The sequence below is a fragment of the Pholcus phalangioides genome, unplaced genomic scaffold (assembly GCF_987345545.1).
Source record: "Pholcus phalangioides strain wild (caught in Gottingen) unplaced genomic scaffold, Ppha-v1.0 ptg000010l_1, whole genome shotgun sequence".
Classification (NCBI taxonomy): domain Eukaryota; kingdom Metazoa; phylum Arthropoda; class Arachnida; order Araneae; family Pholcidae; genus Pholcus; species Pholcus phalangioides.
In genome coordinates, this window is record NW_028301603.1 from 41399343 (window position 1) to 41419304 (window position 19962).

A 19962-nucleotide genomic window follows, 5' to 3' on the forward strand; every position below is an offset into this window, starting at 1 on the left:
TGGCTGAAAAAGATTCAGAACCAATGAATTACATAGAATGAGGTCTTGAATTACATACAAGAGGAAAAAAATGTTATTTAGAAAAAGAAGCTGCTTGCTTTCCACTGGGGGGGGGGGGGGGGGAGATAACTCTGCCCGTGAAACTATGAATGCTCGAGTACCAGTAGTTCCCATGGTTCTGCAGGAGTTGCAAAAAATACTTGCTCACTGAAATGACCAGCATCAGATGCCTGGACAGCTGTCGAATCGTTCAGACTTTGGGCATGAAACATGTACATGATGTTCCAGAAGAAATGCAGAATTTAAATTATGCTTCATTTTTTCCTCGCACTAGATGTGTAGACTACTGTAGGCAGCAGTATGTAGTTTGCATATAGGTGAATACAGTGCTTCATGAGACAAGAGTGTGTCACATTAAGGCCCATTTACACGCGGTAAGTGATTAAGTTGGTAACTAAATTTTAAGTTGCCAAGTAATTACGATGTATGCAGACGATAAAGGCTGTTTGCACTGGTTTAATTGGTAAGTGCATAAGTGATTTAGTAATTTAATGAAATAAAAATGGTTCTATTTTTTCCGGTTAAGTAGACCTATGCACATGCGCCAGTGAGCGTGGCCTGCTTGGAGGGGTTTATTTTGATCTCAAGCATGAACCTGTTTATGATCTGTCGTCTCCTACTGTTTTGCTAGAATTCTGCAGAAATATAGGATGGTGAAGTGGCCAGAAGACAACCTTCAAGTTTGTTGAAGAATATCTTCGCCATGAATGTTGAACTATAGAAATGAAAACTACCTTAACAAACAAGCTAAAAATGATCTATGTTGGAAATAGTGAAAGCTGTGGAATATTCGGCCGACGTGCTGCCAGTTGAAAAAAAAATAATTAAAGATTCAAAAATATATCGGGTGCTGGTGTGGAGGATTCATTATATATTAAAAACTGGATGGGAGGGGGGGTTGGAATATTTCTCTCATCCAGAACGAATTTGCTGCCATCTATTGTAAAAATACATAATCAAATATTTAACATAAAGATAGCATCTCATTAAATTAAAAAATAATAAAATTTCAAATAATTTTTGTTTAATGAATTTTTATTATTTAATTTTCAAATGCCAAGAATCTTCTCCCATTATCTTTTCGGCTTACATAATTCATAACTTATCTCCTCTTTAACTTTGATTAAAATATCATATAATTGATATTTACGTCAGTCTATAATATATGTTGTGTTCTTTTCTTCCCCTCCTGTGTAAGTGAAAGTAAATAAATGTATTCTTTTAAAAAAATATATAATGTGGCTCTGATCACAGTATTTGTAAGTTCTACCGGATAATCTTCATCCATTGTTGTGGAATCTATGAGCTTATAAAAAAACACCTCTTTGAATGCCAGATCATTAATATTATTCTCCCGCACGTTGCATCTCTCTCCCTCCGTTGATTCGAGTCGAATGTAGCGCCAATTGCACTCGCCTCCTTAAAAATTATTCAATAAGCATCTACTAAATCACTTATCGTGTGGACACTGTTCTGAACAATCGGTTACTTAAAATTCAGTTACCAATTTAATCACTTACAGCGTGTAAACAGGTCTTTAGTTGAAACACATTGTAGGTGTTTAGGGATACGATGCTACATTGATTACGAACGAGAAAATCACAAAAACTTTAACATCCAGCAGAGACATATGTTACCATAATAACAGAGCCAACATTCGAATGCTATACTGTTGCCATTCCGCAACTAGTTATAATAATAATCATAAATTAATAACATCTTCAACAGCAGGTACAGTAAAAGAATATTGTTGAAAGTTGAGTGGAATATTGTTTTAATTCATTTCTATTGCACACATGATTGCCAGGCTTTATTTCTTAAATGAATTGTATGGGTGCAAAATACATTTGCAATGTCAGAATCTGCTACATGATTTTTCTCAAAATTAATACCAGATATGGCCACAACCCCAACAAACTTTCAATGTATTTTTATTGCACTTTAGCGACATCGAACAGTGCTTATGTGCTGATACATGAATACTAACCCAATCAAATGACCAAATTCTCTGACAGAATCATGTGGTACTATTTATAGTCTAATTACCCCAAGGTTTGAGTATTATCAGACTACCCTATACACTGCTGTCTACTGCGGTGTTATAGGATGGTCTGATAATACTGCGGTGCTATTCATTTTAAGAAAGGGAAAATTAAATATCTAAATCCTGAATCACTTCTGGGATGTAGTGATTCATTTAACGTTGTTTAAAATTCCAATACCTGTGTTGGGAATCCGCTCATAAGAACACTGTTCCTGGCCAATTCACACATATCACAGCTACTGAGTTTCCAAACTTGAGCTGCAATGCTATACTCTTCCATCAATGGTTCCTGTAAGATTCAAAAATAGTTTTTCTCTCTCAATGGTGATAGCATGATAGTGACCAGTGGGTCACTAAAAGAATTCACTATCATCTGTTAGTTACAATCTTATTGCGCAAAATTTAATGCATTGAAACAAGAATATCAAGAGTATAATTAAAGCTTTATGGGAGTCGTCTTCTTTCAGCCACCTCATTGGGCATCTTGCCTGTTATGGCCTTTGTATAAGAAAACTTATGAAACTGTTTTATAGTTGTATGTAGCAATGTATTTCTTAGGAAGGGAGGGGAAGTGAACAGGTATTAATATTGATAGGATAGATGGAGAAATGTCTCATCAAGTGTTAGATTTGAGGGTTTGATTAGTTTTCATTGTAACTTTGATATCTCTTAGGAATATACCTTTTTTCCTTCTGTAAAATGGATAATTTTTGGGGGGGGGGGCTTATACATAGGTTTTCAATTTTTTTTTGTCATTTTTGTTGGCCCTCAGCTAAGAGGATCAGTTTATATATGAGTATATACAGTCAAAATATAATTCAGTAAATCATGAATATCGATGGACCTTAGCATCAATTAAAACAAGTACAAAATTTGTCAAAATGTATCAGACAATAATTTTTTGTGTGTGAACCAATGAAGCTAGGGAGGCATGGTTTAGTGCACATCTGTAGGGGGATCCTAGTGTGCATGATGGAATTTTTATTTGCCATTACTTTTTCCGTTACTTTTGGATCACTTAGTAGATCACAGTGATAAACGATTGTTGTGGTCGGTGAAAGCAGAAATCCGCCCTGTTTTAAGAATATTAAATCTCTACCAATTGAAAGTCTGCAAAAGCATGGTGATTGACAAGAAAAATGCATAAATGTTAGTAGTTTTTTTCTTCAAATTCATTGTATAAATGCTGAGAACTGTGAATGAAAATCTCTCATTAGCATGAACTCAAATACCACCAGTGAAATCAATTAAAGAAATAAATGTTACATTATCCTGTATGTACTACACTTAATCAGTTATCAAAATTCCTCAGGAGATATAAACCATAAACAATATTCATTCTATATTAAATTTAATTATGTGCTGCACAAGCTTATTTAGTGTAGGACATTCTCAATAATTTATTTATGCATACATACAAACATACTGATTTCAAGACCTCGCTTATACATATCAGTTATAACATACACTTCTCAAATCACCTAGAGCAGTGTTTCTCAACCAGAGAAATTGGACTTGATAATTTGATTTTAACTAAATGAAAAATATAGTCAGTAAATATAGACAGACCCTGATATAATGATGACAAGTTTGTCATCATACAAGATCGTACCCTGATATAATGCATGTATGAATTATCATGTATATCGTGTAGTATGATTTATCATGTTCACCAGCAATGTGATGCTTGGGTATTATGCATAATCACCAGTATAAGTGACAATTTTTTAGTACTTATTTAAATTTACCGAGGACACTTGGATACTATCCATAATTGCTGGTAAAAATGATTAATTAAGGGAAATTCATCAAACTTACTAAAATGTTTGGCGATTATGCATAATAGAAGATTATTATGCATAATATAACTAAGTTTATGAAATTTACTGTAACCAGAGCTTCCCCACTCAAAAAACAGAAAAAGTTGGACTAAAAAGTAAGACAGGGGACGGTAACCCCCTTAGACACCATAATCATAGCATAAAAAAAATCCCTAAAATTAAATTTTTTTTAAATTTCAAAAACAAATTTTTTTTTCATAGCACTGTCTCAGTACAAGGATGACGTCACTCTCCGCTACCATACGAAGGTTTTTAACAACTGGCTGTTGCGAAGACATATTTCGGAGAGAGAAAATTCAACTGCCCCTGCGGGAAATCGAACACCTGCGGATTGTTCAATTCCCCGCAGGGGCAGTTGAATTTTCTCACTTTCCGAAATATATCTTCGCAACAGCCCGTTGTTAAAAACCTTCGTATGGTAGCGGAGAGTGACGTCATCCTTGTATAAGTCGCCATCTGGTGGCAACGTCAGCAGTTGTGAGCTTGGCCTGAGTCTGGTCCGGCCGTCCATGTACGGTCCCTTTCAGTGTACACGAGCTCCAAGGAAAGATTGAGAGATTCTGTGCCTCTGTAGTCTAGTGCGTTCACCCGGAAAGTGAAAGGACGTGGGTTCGATTCCCCGCAGGGGCAGTTGAATTTTCTCTCTTTCCGAAATATATCTTCGCAACAGCCAGTTGTTAAAAACCTTCGGACTGTTTCAGTATCCTATAAGATTGATCAGTATCCTATCGTAGCACTATTTCAGATCCTAACAAGCACAATGACAGAAATAACTTTGTTACAAAAACAATTTTTGGCCAAAACACTGATAATACTTTTCTGTCTCTCTCATAATATATATTACATTCTTTTTTTGGAGTTTTCCACAGTCCAGTCTGTCATCTCTGTTCAACAATACACAGTACATTATGAAGGTATGTGAAGTTTTTAAGAATGAAACTCTTTCGAGACCACTTCAAAAGCACAGTGAAAAATGTGTGAATTATTAGGTCCGATGTAAATAAATCAAGATGAACCGGATAATTTTCCTTCGTTGTCCATCCTTTTTTTTTTAAAGGGATTTGCTTACATTTTACTGTTCAATGTCAGTAATCATTTCTGACAAATGAAGCCCTTTCATTTCTAGCTCCTTGCAGAGCATTGTAAATATTGTTTATGCTTGTTCATGCCTTAAAAATACAAAAGACAATTGAATGCTATCGGGTAGCATCAGAATCACCACACCTATAATAGGCCTATACATCCACTGCTTTATAATGCAAACTGTTGTTTCACTTATACACAAAATGTGCACCATAATTTTGAATGTTAGTTGCTGTTTAAATGAATTTTTCCACCCAGATAGAAGTTTTTGATGACTATTCTACTTGTTGAACCCTCAAACTAAGCAAATGAAAAATTAATAAACCGAATGGTCCGCATACACCCCCCCCCCCCCAAATAACTTTAAAAACGATACTATTTCTACTTTGGCAGAATCATTAATTGCAATCTACAACATTTGTAATATTTGGCAATGTATCGATGATTTCCTCCTCAATTAAAATCAATTATGCCAATTTTGTTGATAGAATTTGATAAAAAAAAGTAGGACAAAAACTAGAAAGTATGACATTTTACCAAAACGAAAGAAAAGTAGGACGAGTGAGAGCCCTGCAAAACATATGTACATATATTTAATCTCACACTGTGAATCATATCTCGAAATGAAATATTTTCATAGCTGCCTTATGGCAGGACTGTCTTAAGAGCACCTCCCCCCTTCCCCCCGGCCAAGTGATTTTTTCTGTGGTCCTACCTTGAAATTTCTCAAAAATTCCAACCAGATTGCATGTGAGGTCCCCAAGCACGAAGATGACACTGCTTTGTGGAGTCGGACGATATCAGATGTGCCAGAGTTTTGCATCGAGTCCATAAAAGTTAATTTATGAAGTCAACAATTTTATGGAGAAATGCTAGTACTTCTATTGCTGCTCAATGTTATGATGCTCCCAATTTACAAACTGACATTTATACAAGCTAGTCCTCCAATCCCACAGTATTTTATTTAAACGTCTTTCCCATTTACAAAATGATTGTTCAAGTTTGTAAAAACAAGCATAAATACTGTTACATGAAAATCGCAACTCCTAGATGAATTTCAACCTACTTTGGTAAAATGAAACTGTAAAGGATCATCGGTAGACAACGATACACACAAGCCTCGACTTAGGTACTCCGGCAGCGGATTGCGATGATAATTAAGAAACAAAGAATTGTTGCTGAGAGGTGACATAGCGATACCGATTTGGCACAGGTAATAAAGATATTGTAATACTGGAACCTGGAAAAAAATAATTGAAATGATCAATTTCGGGATCTAGAGTAATTTCTTTTCGATCAACTCATCATAGAGGTGGGAGGGTGAAGACATAGATATGCTTATACATACCTTACGCAGCAGAAGACCATGAGATATATTCTCACTAAGTAGATAGCCTCCGACAAGATGCTGAATCGGCCCAGCCTCACCACTGTGTGGCCTCAGAACAAATTTGTTTAGACCTCGTTCCCTAAATAAAATATAATAAGAAGCTTTTTTCCTAAAACCAATATTCAAACCTCATCAAATATCCATGAGCTTAGTTTTTCATGCTTGAATATATTTTAAAAGATATCAATATAAGTTCAAGTTGAGTATAAAAATGAAATCTCTAAAAAATTCAAACAAACCTCCTGAAGCAATTCAAAACACACATATTAGCAAACATGTAATACAAGTAGTAATTGTAAGGCGGATTCTCAATATCACTCCAAGAAGGCGGCGTTGGCACGTCTTTATCAAACATTGGGTTTTCAGGTTTTGACTCGTCATCGACAGAATCAAATCCAGTGACCTTAACCCAATTGAAAAAAAAATTAATAAATTTTCGATAAATATTTAGAAAAACTTCTTCACACATTTCTAAATTATTATTGTAATGTACAGGCTGTACATAATTAAACCAGTCATCAGAAACGTGTGAAATTTTGTGGAGGACTTCATGAAGTAATGGGAATTTGTTTCAGGGGAAAAATCAATTGCATGTCACCACCAGAGAGCGTTTCCCTTTGAATACCTGTAGTAAACATGTAAATTTATGTGATGTCATGCAGCAGCTGTTATAAAACCTTGAAATATTTGTGGAGATCTTGTTTCTCAATGTGTTTGCTGCTCACAATGAGGATAAGTTTACGAGATCGTACTTTCTTGGTCAAGTTGTTTTACAAAAATAGCAATTCTGCAGCAACTGCTCTACGAAAATATCAGACTTGGAAGAGAAGTAGAAAAGGTCCAATGAATGTTTGAAAAACCTTTGGAGTATGATAACGAAAATGAAACCACAGGATCGTTGGCTGTTCATCCTGGAAGAAGAAAAAAACCTATTTCTATAGACGCAGTACAGGAGGTTTCACTTCAGGTGGAAGAGGACAGAGTATAACATTACCATTTAGGTCCCGCAGAAATGGTCCTTATTCCATCCATTAAATGATCACACTGGATTTAACTTAATGAACTGGGAAATGCATGATAAACGTTGCAAGAGCTTCAAATTCTCGTGGTAGCACTAATGTCAGGCGTGTAACAAAGGTGTTGGATAGGCCACATTCAACTGTCCATAAGATCATGTGGAATATCCTTCGATATTATCCGTACTTGTGCAGTGGTTGCTTCCATGAAATTATAAAGCTCGACTCAGGGTCTCACTGCAGTTTCTAGCTCGCGTTGAGGTCGATTCAGAATGGCCTTGGAATATCCTCTCGACAGACAATGCACATTTTCACTTGGATGGTGCAGTCAATACTCACAAATGCCAAATTTGGGAACCATAAAATCCACACGCTATCTTAGAGGTTCCACTGAATTCACCAAAAATGATATGGTGTGGATTTACTGCATCCTTTATTCTCCATACAATTTACTCTCCTACTTCTACGAGGAGTTATGTTCTACAGGTCCAGTATGCTGTTACTGAACAAAATTGTTCCAGCTCCGCAAGCACGTCACTGCCTTACATACACAATTTTTAGGTAAGATGGAGCTCCTCTACACATTGCAGTGTGTGTTAATGTTGTTAAAACATATGTTACAGAAGAACGTGTCATCAGTCGGCACTTCCATAATCTATGGCCTCCCCAATCCCTGGACCTTAACACTAGAAAGACGGATCGCGAGAGTATACCTAGAAAGACGGGATGGGGTCAAAATGACCCCCCATAGTTTTTTTGCAATTTTCAGATACCTTAATGTTTCAAATCACGGTATATTATTTTTAACACACAGAGTTATAACACAAAAAACAAAGGGTGAAACCACTGGCCTGTTGATATATTTTGTTTTTATCTAATCTAACACTCAAAGCATTCTGTACAAATCACCTCTCTCAATGCAAGTTTGCCACACTTTTTTTTTGCATTGCGTACAAGATTAAAGTGTTTTATTGAGTGTTTTTTAAGTGCAGTTCCTTCTCACTTGGCATTTCTGTCTCCATCAATAGGTGTTTTGCATCTTATCATATTTTGAATTGTAGTTTTCAAGTTGAAATACTCAGCACAGAGTTCTTCACATAACTGCAATATGTAAGTTCTCCGAGTGATTTTTTTCTTGTGACTTGTTTGTACAAAATCCAAGCATTTATCGTTTGCATATTTAAAATGTTAGAAAATACATGCATTGGCCAGCGACGACTTCCAGTCTTAGTCGTGTATAATCGCACCATTTGATCCACGCTGTCGACTCCATATTTAGTTTCGGTATTATAGGCAACTGTTTCTGGGGTCTTTTTTTCGACAAGGTATCATTTCTCACGATTTTACGTTTCTTATTTCTCAATGGTGTTCTATTTTGTACCCACGGATGCACCGTTGGAGAAATAATTTTATTTTGATTTGAATCTTTGCCATCAGAACCGCTACTTGCATCTCAACAGTTCGACATAGGGTAGATCTCATGCTCTTGTGCACTTTCATCATCACTGCTTCTAGATTTTCGCTTATATAGTCTTTGCAACTCCTGGAGTATTTCTTCTTCAGTAAATATACGTTTTCTCGCCATTTCTAAACTGGTTGAAATGGTTACGTGCACTCAAATTTTCTGCATCCCAGGACAAACAATTCATCTGATAATCTGGAAAGAATGCTAGACAAAAACCAAAAAATTACACACCTGCTGACGGGCACTTGCAAATAAGAATGGGAGGAAAAGAAAGGTCACACGGAAGGTCAAATGCAAAACAAAGACTTTCAGAAGGATTATAACCTACTTAAAAATCAATTGTGACGATGACAGCTGTATTTACCACATAATGTGCTACAATTAAAGGAATGGTCGAAATGACCCCCCTTCTCTACTTCACCAAACACAAACTCTGGCCACATCTCTATATTGCAATTTACTGCTATTAGTGAGATGGGTTGGAAGTGAAGGAGCTGTCTATCGGCGGTCGCCTCAAGTTCGTTAGGGAAAATATCTTATCGATATCCTTCCTTGGGTTCGAACCCGGAACCCTGACGACAACCTTCACGATGGTAGACGAGCATCTTACCACCATGCCACTCAGGCACATGAGCACCCTTCTGTCTTTCTAGGTATTATCCGCTCGTATCTTCGTTGTTAAAAAAAAAGATAACGAAAAAAAAAACTTTGGTATACAATAAGAACATGCTAATTTAGGAAAATTCGAGAAATTTCAGGTGGATCGGTTTATTCTTAGCAGAGATATGCAAGCTTAAACAGCGTGAAGAGTCATAATGACCCCAGTCCGTCTTTCGAGTGTTAATCCATGTGATTTTTGGCTTTCAGGCATTTGAAACATCTGGTAAGTCATGACAATCCAAGAACTCTACCTGACCTTAAAGGCAGCATTTCATGCCACATGCTGAACATTTCCCCGCACACATTTCGATCATTCGTGGAGCATGTGATCTTGTGATTTTCACATGGTATCTGAAAATGATGCCCATTATGTGGAACATGTTTTGTTGCAGTAACAATTGTAAAAGTGTTTAACAATTATTAAAATTGTAAACGTTTACCTAAATGTGTCATTTTTTAATAAAACGCCCTCCCTGGTGGCAACATGTGCAACTAATTCCCCCCAAACAAACTCCTATCTTTTTATGAAGTCCTCCACAAAGTTTCACAATTTTCTGATGACTGGTTTCGTCTGTATAGGCTACTTTATAATAGAGTATTTTAATTATGAACACCCTGTATGAGTGCAGGATGACATTTCATTTCAATATTATCATATCGCAAATAACAACAAATACAGTCAGTGAAATGAGCGCTTACATATTTCAAGAATTTATAAAGCTCTGGATGACTCTCTGGGTTGTTTGTCGCCTCAAACAATGGCATAAATATATTTTCTAGAATCTCTTGGAAGTTTCTGACCAGTTTATTTGACTTGAAAATATCGCTAGAAAAGAGAAGAAACAATTCAAATTTACATCTAATTTTTTTAACATGCCCAATTTATTATAAACCTGTAACATCATGCATGTCATGCAATATGGTTTACCGCGACCTTGTCTCCCCTTTAAAAAGTCTAGCCATAGAGAGCAACAAGCCTACAACGGTTCAATTAATCATTACACTTTGCTCATGGTTAGGAAAATTGACGGCACATGGCAGCGTTTATAACATTTACACACACATTCAGGCATGTACCAATTCGTAAGAAATTCCATAGAGGTATGTGTATGAGGTGCATGTACAGTTTAATTAATATGGTTTACCCACGTTATAATCTGGCCATGGCATGACGGGATGTGTACAGAGTGGTGTGTATTTTATCTGTTGTGATCGAAAGATGTATATCCAATGGCTTCGTGAAGTGCTACTTAAACTCTAGATACTGACCATTATGCAAAGTGATTAAACAATAGCTGGCCACTTTGCAAAGATGTTATACACGATGACATATCTACAGATTCCAACTGCTAACCCTGCCAAAATACATGCATGTCTACATAGTTTGAGAGTTGGAAGTCAGGCTGGACTTTTCCACTATAAAACTTTTTATAAAACTAGAAAAATACAACCAATAGGCTTATTATATAGGGTTTTGTAAAAGATTTTTCATCAAACTTTTATAGTGTAATCCTGGCCTTAGGCATGATTTGTATGCCATTGCATTGTTTGACAGATGTGTATATTGTGGAAACCAATTTTTACAAGAATAACTTCTCTTGAGATAAAAGGTTGTGAAATGTGTGATTTAAACATTTGGGACTATCCATATCTACTATTATTGAAGATGTGGGACATGCACATAGGCATAAACTGGTATTAGGTACATGTGCCCAAGGTGTGATGGGATGGACCTGCATGGCTGGGGTAAAAAAAAAAAAAGGAGGTTTTATTAGTGGATTTCCATTTTTTTGTTCAGTCAGGTTATAAAATTATAGGAAATTGCTCCTTTATCTTCATTAGAATAGTCATTTAAATTGTGTCATTGTAATATTAATGAATAAACAGAACTCTAGCCATGAAAATGAGTTTTGTTATCACAGCAGTCAATTTTTTAAAGACATTTTTACATACAATTTTGTATTATCAAAACAATTTGGTTGACCAACTGAAAAATTAAAATTCTTAATTATTATACTGCTGCTCACTCCCATGGCTATATGGACTTGTTAAAATTTTTCCGCTAATCAGAAAGTTCTTTTAGCATTAATTTTCAGTCATTCTGAAACAACTTTTAAATATAAGTTCTGATTTTGTGCTCTTTTAATCACTGGAAGAAACAAAAGTTAAATAAAATCATCACGTAATTCATGTGTATAATGGGAAAGCTCAAAAATAGGGAGGGGGTTAAAATAATTACTTTTCTGCGCCCATTCTTTGTTCGAAGTGCCTCAGAGTAATTTCTACGACAAGCATGTGCCATGATAACAGTCATCATATTCAATTATTGAAGAGAGGGAGACTAGCATTTTTAAGAATTCTTTGACTTGGTAGCGAATGGTTATTAACTTTCAACTTGCTATAACCGAATTCTTTTTGTATCATTGGCTATTTGACATCACTTGTAAATCATTCATTATAGCAAGATTCTCATTATAAACCATACTAGTTATAACAGACTTATACTGTATTCTAAACGTACAAATCTCACACAATTCCATAACTTTCTGTCCTGTATGAGGCTATTCATATAAAAGTTGAGCAATTCTGCAATATTCACATCTGTACCAGCCAAACGCCAAGTGGTATATGTACAACTGATTAACTTTCATTGCTCAAAGGATGTAGGTATATTGACAGAGCATGCATTTTGACATTTGTCAATTCAATAAGATATAGTAGGCCCCTTCCCTGTTCAAACAATTTTCTTAATAGAATAATAAAAAAACAAGGGACATGATGGCATCCAGTATAGATTGAATCAGAAATTCTATAGAGGAATGTGAATAAAGTGCATTTGTGGTTAAGTAGAATTTAGATCTAATTCTGTGGCAGAATTTGGGTTTTCTTCTGCACAAAATCACTTTCATAAAATGCATGTAGATTTAAGAAGAAAAAACTTACTATAGGCGAGGAATCTGTATCACCCATCTGACATTCGGTGAGAACATGTTGTTCTGTACAGCCCATTTGGCAAGTTCATCCCATTCAGTTCTTTTCCGGCCATATATTGACAATCTAAGCTCAGCATTTTGGTACTTGCTCTCTTCTAAATCGCTCATTACCTCCTGCCAGATGAGAAAGGAAGCTTATAAGCTGTAAATTTTAAATTATTCCATCCAAGACTATTTTTGATACACTAAAAACTTTGATGCATAGAACTTTTTTTTTTTCCCAAGCCGAGCACAACTATGGGCAATTTACTACCTAGTGAATTGTGCCAGAATTGTAAGTGCGTGTACCTAACAGTCTGAGTGCGTATCTAGTGTTGTGTATGATTTTTCAGTGCTGCCATCTATGTCTCAGAAGTGAAGTGAGTGATGCATAGTGACTGAATATTTGTACTGTTTGTAGACCTGTTGCTCTCTGTGGCGAGACTTTTTAACGGGGAGATCGGCTTGCATTTGCGCCTTGAAGTTGGGAACCACAGAAAACCAACTTCAGCCGACCACCACTGTGGTGACGGTGGGACTTGAACCCGGGACCCTGCAATGCGAGTCAGTCACTATGACCACTTGACCACCACAGTGGCTGATGCATGGAACTGTAAGACAGCAGTTCTCAACCGGTGCTCCATGGCCCCTCGAAAAAATAAATCACTGAATTCAATTTTTTCAAAAGAAACTTATGGCCTCCACCATAGTAATTAGCCTATATACTAAATAAAAGCTTCGCAAGTCAATAAGGTTTGAGAGCTGATGGGCTAAAAAACACGAAATGAATCTCCAACAGCAAATTTTGCTCTTTTCTTTCATCGCTGCTGACATTGTTTCTCTGCACATTACGACAAAAGTAAGGGATGCCACTAACTACAGTCGGACCCCATTATAACGAACTCCAAGAGACCAGAGGAAATCATTTCGTTATAACGAAACTGTTATAAAGGAATTCCAGGTTACTGCATTGCTCCTATGTAAACTTATCTGGAAGATTAGAAAAGTGTTCATTAAAACAAGATCTTTGCTGTAACAGTATTCGTTAAAACAGGATTCGACTGTATATATATATCATTGATGTATATAGCGATTTTGTGTGAGAAGCTGCACTTTTTAAGAGCATTTAGGACACTTGGGCAAAGCTATTTACTGAGGCATAATACCTTTAATTACCTTTCTCCCCAAAAATTTTGACCAGATTCAATTTTAATAGGAGCCCAGGTGGGGCCCATGTATTAATGGCACTATATTCAGCCAAAAACAAGCAGCAATCTATGTCTATAAAAAATTTGGTCAACCTCAGGAAAATTCTGAAAGGCTCTGGCATATGGTAATTCTAGTTACATAAAAATAATTTTATGCGATTGAAATTCTGGTTGCATGTGTTCCCAAAAGATTTTCATTGGTGAGCTCTGATGAGTTGAATTTGAGAACTTCCTTCACATTCCTCTCATCTAATGCCCCTCAAATACAACAGAATTTGTCATTTTAACTTTCATATCTTTAATTTACAAGCTTATTTTTAAGATAAAAAATCACACTCCAGAACAAATATCACAGATTGTGATTTACTGAATAAAGTTTTCATCACACTCTAGTGAAACTGCTTTGAGTTAGAGATACCTGTATTGAACAAAAACAAAGTATATTCAAAATTTTCATTTATAATTAAACTAATAAATACCCAATTCGACTCACTTTGTGAAGTTTTTCACACATTCTCATAGTTGTCAGTTTTAAGAAATATTTCTCAGTCTCTATATAACAATAAATCCTTCTACAATGATATTTTTGGAGATTATAAAACAGTTACAACAATAATTTTCATATTTCACTCAAAATCACCTTCAGTAAATTTTTTAATTCCTCACACCAGCTTTGGTTCTTTCAAAGATGATTAATAACGTGTATTTTTAGCTACCCACCCTCCAAAAGTGTTAATGAAGTTGCTTTGAAGCTGTTGGGCGCAGTAGCCCAGTCGATAAGATGCTGGCCTAAAGTACCAAAGGATGTTAAGAGGTGTCGCGAGTTCGATACCCAGTTCATCCTTGTCAGAAAACTTTCCTGACAGGGGTACAACAAAAAACGGCGACTTGACCGCAGCAAAAAACTGCTACCGCAGGGAGTCCCCCATCGAGGGGTTAGCGCACCAACCTCTCGATGAGTATAAAAAACAAGCCCGCCGTTCGGAATCGGCAATAAATTATAGGTCCCGGTCTAATTAGCCCTCGTGTGCAGAAAATGACCGTGGTGCGACAAAAATGATCTAAATGATCATTTGAAGCTGTTTTCTGTGTAGTACACAAAAGTGGTGTAAGAGAAGCTACTTCACAGGGCAAAACAACCAACAGAACTTTATTCATCAACTAATCAATTAGAATTTTTTTGCTGCTGAATAAATGCATATATGGTGGCACTAACAACGGCAATTCAGAAGAGATGCCCACATCACCACAAATTCAGCTATGCCTGATAATGCTATCTCTTGATACAACGATAATCCTTCTGCAATGATATCTTTCCTTGGTCCACAGAGTATCATTGTGTATACCAAGGTTTCACTATCTTAATTATGTGCCTTATCTAACACCCCTCAAATACAACAGAATTTATACAAAGTACGAAAACCTGAATAACCAAGAGCAGATCAACATGTAGTTCAGAAAGAAGTTAATTGGTGGTTCGATTCGTCACAGAGGAATGTGAATTTTCTTTTCGAACTACATCTCGATCTCTGCTTGATTATCCAGGCTTTCGTACTTCATATGAACAGCGGAGAGTGATGTCGTTTCTCTCTACAACAGAATTTGTCACCTTAACTGTCATATCTTTGATTTTAATCCTAAAAAAAATAACTTGTAAATTAAATTCTAGAACAGCGTTTGCCAGTACACATCAAAATTCAATTTCACTCCCGTCAATTTCATTGAGGAATGAAAATACTCCTTGATATTTTAAGTATTCTTTTTTAATAAAGTTATTTCTGTCTCACTGATAGAAGAAAATACCCCTTTTTGTAAAAATACCTCTTAAAATTTTGGAGAGGAGTGAAATTTGTCTTCAAAATAACACTTTTGGATAACACTGCTCCAGAAAAAACATAGGTTGTGATTTACTGAATTAACTTTCTATCACATATTAGCGAAATCGCTTTTAGTTAGGAATACCTGTATTTAAAAAAATAAAATCTATTCAAAATTTTCATATTAAATATCATAATTAAACAAATAAATACCCAACTTGACTTACTTTAAGAATATGTGCAAAAAACTTCCCATTCACATAGTTGTCTGTTTTAAGAAATATTTCTCGAAGTCTACTCTCACCTATTGGATTATACTTGGCGTTGAACTTATCGAACCTATGAAATGTGTTTCTATCCTGTAAATAAATTTTTCATTAACACAGCACAGTGATGTAATTCAAACAACCTTCAATTTAAAAGAATTCATAATGAATGAGGAAATTATATACCTAATACAAGGATCTTCAACGTTTAAGAGACAATGCTTAGACATTGCTTTTATCAGGGTTACCAAATTTAAAAATAAAAATTAGGGAATGTTGGAGGAACTTAGAAATATAACCTGCTACCAATGTTTTATATATACAGTAGAACATCGATTATCCGAACACATCTGAACCGAAGGGTGTTCGGAAAAGTGAAAAGTTTGGAAAATCGATTTTGAAACTAATTCAATAACACAAAGCAATAGATTGAAATTCAGCAACAAAAACCTTAAAATAATTAAAATTAACCGACTTATTCTGAAAAGTAAATGAAAAAAAAAAGCATCACACATAAGAAAAAAAATGAATCCATCTTTAATTGCTTCTAAACTTGCTTTGACATTTTGCCGTCCCATCTCGTAATAGTTTCAACATTAAAAATTGAAGCGGATTAGTGTTAGGCCACGATACTAACCACGTGAGACATTTCGTGAAACACTATTCTGCCTCACTGTGCGTTATTACATCTGCCGTTGGTTCATCTTCATCACTTTCACAGTCCTGATCAACTTGGTCGTTCACTTTCGTAATTATTTCTCTGTCATCCAAAAAAATTATATCCCGGATCGTTACTATTAATTTTCAACCACTGGGACACATCCTTTCATGACAGGACTGGAATACAGGGAGTTCCTGAAGCATATCTTAGCATTCTTTTGAATCTGGAAAATTTCAATCGTCTTCAGTGGTTATGTTAAAACCATGAAAATACGGGCATAACTTTCTAAATCTTTGCAAGACTTTAGCCCCAGAGACTTTAGTCCATCTGCTGTTTTCAAACTGGCTGCAAAATTTTTATTTTATCACAATTTTTTTCAAATCACTGAGGGTTGCCACACTTAGTCAGTATTCAGCTGCAAAAAAAGATTTCCACCATCACCCACATTCAATCTTTTTTTTCACTATTTCCACTTTTTTTTCTATGTTTAAAACAACACATTCTCTATGTTTAAAACAACACATTCTGCACTTGAGAGAGAGACAAAAAGTATTGACACTGGCAAAGCTAAAGAAAGATTAAAAAATATCTGTTTTAAGCAAGCTAGGATATACTCCCTCCCCCCACCAACAAAACCGTGATAAGAACTGTTTTGTTGTCAAGAAGACCCTTGCCTCCCTTTCATTAAGGCACACCCTCAGGATTAAGATAAATTCGTAGACAGGAAAAAAAGATGACAGCTAAATCTGCTCCTATTCACGTGTTTGTTTGCTTGTCAATTGTTTGTAACAGCATACACTGTACCCAGGTGTGCCATTGTTTACATCTATAGCTCACAGGTACGGTATGTACAATTGTTTGGAAGTGGATTATTATACAATAGAACGAGGCTATCGAGTTGGGAGATAAGAGGATTCAAGTTCCAAGAAAATACCAACTGTATTCAGCATCGTTGACTATAGAAAACTGAAAATGAATTAGGTTGCAAAGGTGCTTGGTTGATCGAGTTGTTTGTAAAATTGATGTTCGGATGATTGATGTTCTACTGTAGTCAAGACCATAAATTCTTGGGTGTGCACACGCACACACACACTTAGTAAACCAACTCTGTCTATGCTCATCATCAGAAAATGAGAACTTTCAGTAGAACTTCTCGATAACACACACCCTTGGGACTAAAGACTTAGTCCATTAATGAGGAGTGTCCATTAAAGTACAGTAAATTATATTGAGGCCGTCTATGTATTTAAAAAGTGTCCATTAATAGGAGGTATCCGCTAGCAGGGATTGTCCATTAATAGGATGTTCCGCTGCATGTAGAAATTTATACAAACTCAAATCAATGCCACAATGCATATCCTTCAATAGAAAAAGGAAGAAGGGTATTGAATCACATAGTTAGACATGAGCATCGAGCATTCTAGGGCACTTCTTCAGTGAGCATTATGTTGCTCTCCAGAAACCGGTTGAAGATAACTGATCTAATACTTACAGCATGTACATCGAGAACATCTACGCTCAGGTCGTAGGCAGTCAAATTTAAGGAGTCAAACACCTGAAAATAGAGATAATATTACTCAACATCAACAGCAAAAAATTGCGAAATTCACAGAGCATCAAGGCATTCAATTCATTCATTAATGAATGATTAATCATCTTTGTCTCTCAATACTAATACTTAAAAAAAAATTATTCAACCCGGTACAGAGCAACTGTTGAAAAATTCCGACTTAAAGACATGTCCTATATGAACCATAGGTTAATAAAATGTGCAGCCCTAAAACAATTGTGAAATGGCAGAAGTTACACCAGACATAGCTGCTAAGTTTTAGTACAAAACTCCTGCAGTGTACTGACAAACACTGAAACGTTTTAATAGCAAGCATTTGAAAGATGTGATTTTGGAAAAGAATAGTAATCAATCCTCGTGATGATTGTCTGATAAAAATTCAAATAGCCTACTGTTGTGATCTGGTAACACTTCTGACTAATCTGCATATCAACGAGTGTGCGCTGCTAGTGCCACTCCCACCTTGAAGCATATAGTCGCAAGTGGAATGTGACCACTACTACTACTGCTACTACACCATGTAACTCATCATATACTTGTTATGGTTATTTAATCTAATGTTAATCATGCGATAAATCTAGTCAGATATCAGCATGGTGTTGCTGTGTTTCGATCATTTCCCCCACTACACCTACATCTAATTTCTGTACAGGCAAGCTAGGCCCTCATAATTTGGGGGCCCCCAAATCAATGTAACATACAAAAATTTGCTGGCAAAAAGCAGCATCTCTAACCCTTTATCATGTGGGACCTCACTTAATTCTACTTTGCGCATAGCCAAGCTCTGCAAATAGATTTTTAACCACAAAACTTTGAATTTCAAAAAATTACTTACATCCCTCACTGTACTAAAATTTGACAAGTAAAAATTAAAAATTTCATGAATTGAGATAAATACAGTGTTTACCTGGCCATAAGACTAATTTCTTTTCTTTATAGAATTTTTATCTTGAAAATTAGGTGTCACCACATGTAAATCCTTGAAAGCTTTATGCCTCTTCTTTGAAAACTTCTTAAAGCATTATCACAGCTTCTGCTGCTGTTACCCTCCCACACATAAAAAAATATCCTTTGTGCTAAAAAGTTTACTTAAATCTTGCCATCGAACAATCAATTAAAGAAAAGTGATAGAGGCTAACGAAGAAATACAAAAAAAAAAAAAAAAAAACCTATCTTGGTAGGCAGTTTCTTGAGGACCGGATACTGACCTGAATGGCCAAGTAATGCAGAGGTTAGTCAAAGAGAGCCCAAACAGAAATATTGCAACTCACCCTAAATAATTATCTTTACAAAATTTTCCCAAGATTAACCTCATCAAAATAGAAGGAGCCATCTCTTATGCAAATAATAGTCTTATAGTCAGGTAAATACAATACACATATCTATGTAAAGTTACTATCCACTCTAGAAATGTGTTTATGCATGAAGAAAATTATTGTTTTCATCCATAGAAGCAGCTAAAGCACCAAAAAAAAAAAAAAAAAGCGAAGTGCAATAAGGAAGGTGTGTTTTTTTATTAGTGCTGAATGAGTGCCAAAGGCCTTTAAATGCATTAGTGTTGCTTGCGTACAAAAAAAACAAAACAAAGAAAATAAATAATAATTCACCTTACTTTAGGGGGTGAGGAACCCAGGGTACGCAAGTCGCCTTTTTTCAGCTTGACGAGGAAAAAAACAAAACCCAAAGAAAGGTACAAAGAAACAAGTTTTTAAATCTGAACTTCAAACACAAGATTATACGATATACTGATAAACATATGCTCTGAAGTCTCAAAATGATTGACTCCTTGTTAAGAATACATTCAAGTTATGCACCTGAACGAACAGTGAAGTTCAAGTAATAATGAGTAAATGGTTATTTAATAAACCACAAAGTTTATTAATTTATTTAATTTCAATTGCTGCACCTA

The 19962-nt window shown here is 35.6% G+C and overlaps 1 protein-coding gene across 1 annotated transcript in view; it reads right to left on the minus strand.

The window, feature by feature from the left end:
- The window catches only part of LOC149081494 (AMP deaminase 2-like), a 55288-nt gene that overhangs the window by 5314 nt on the left and 30012 nt on the right, over window positions 1-19962 (minus strand). The window contains exons 9-17 of the mRNA XM_089238432.1: window positions 19666-19710; window positions 17976-18038; window positions 15784-15915; window positions 12503-12666; window positions 10259-10385; window positions 6658-6821; window positions 6377-6497; window positions 6095-6268; window positions 2283-2393 (exon numbers count right to left, since the gene is read on the minus strand). Of these exons, the coding sequence (XP_089094558.1) occupies window positions 2283-2393; window positions 6095-6268; window positions 6377-6497; window positions 6658-6821; window positions 10259-10385; window positions 12503-12666; window positions 15784-15915; window positions 17976-18038; window positions 19666-19710 (1101 nt within the window). The remainder of the gene's footprint in view (window positions 1-2282; window positions 2394-6094; window positions 6269-6376; window positions 6498-6657; window positions 6822-10258; window positions 10386-12502; window positions 12667-15783; window positions 15916-17975; window positions 18039-19665; window positions 19711-19962) is intronic.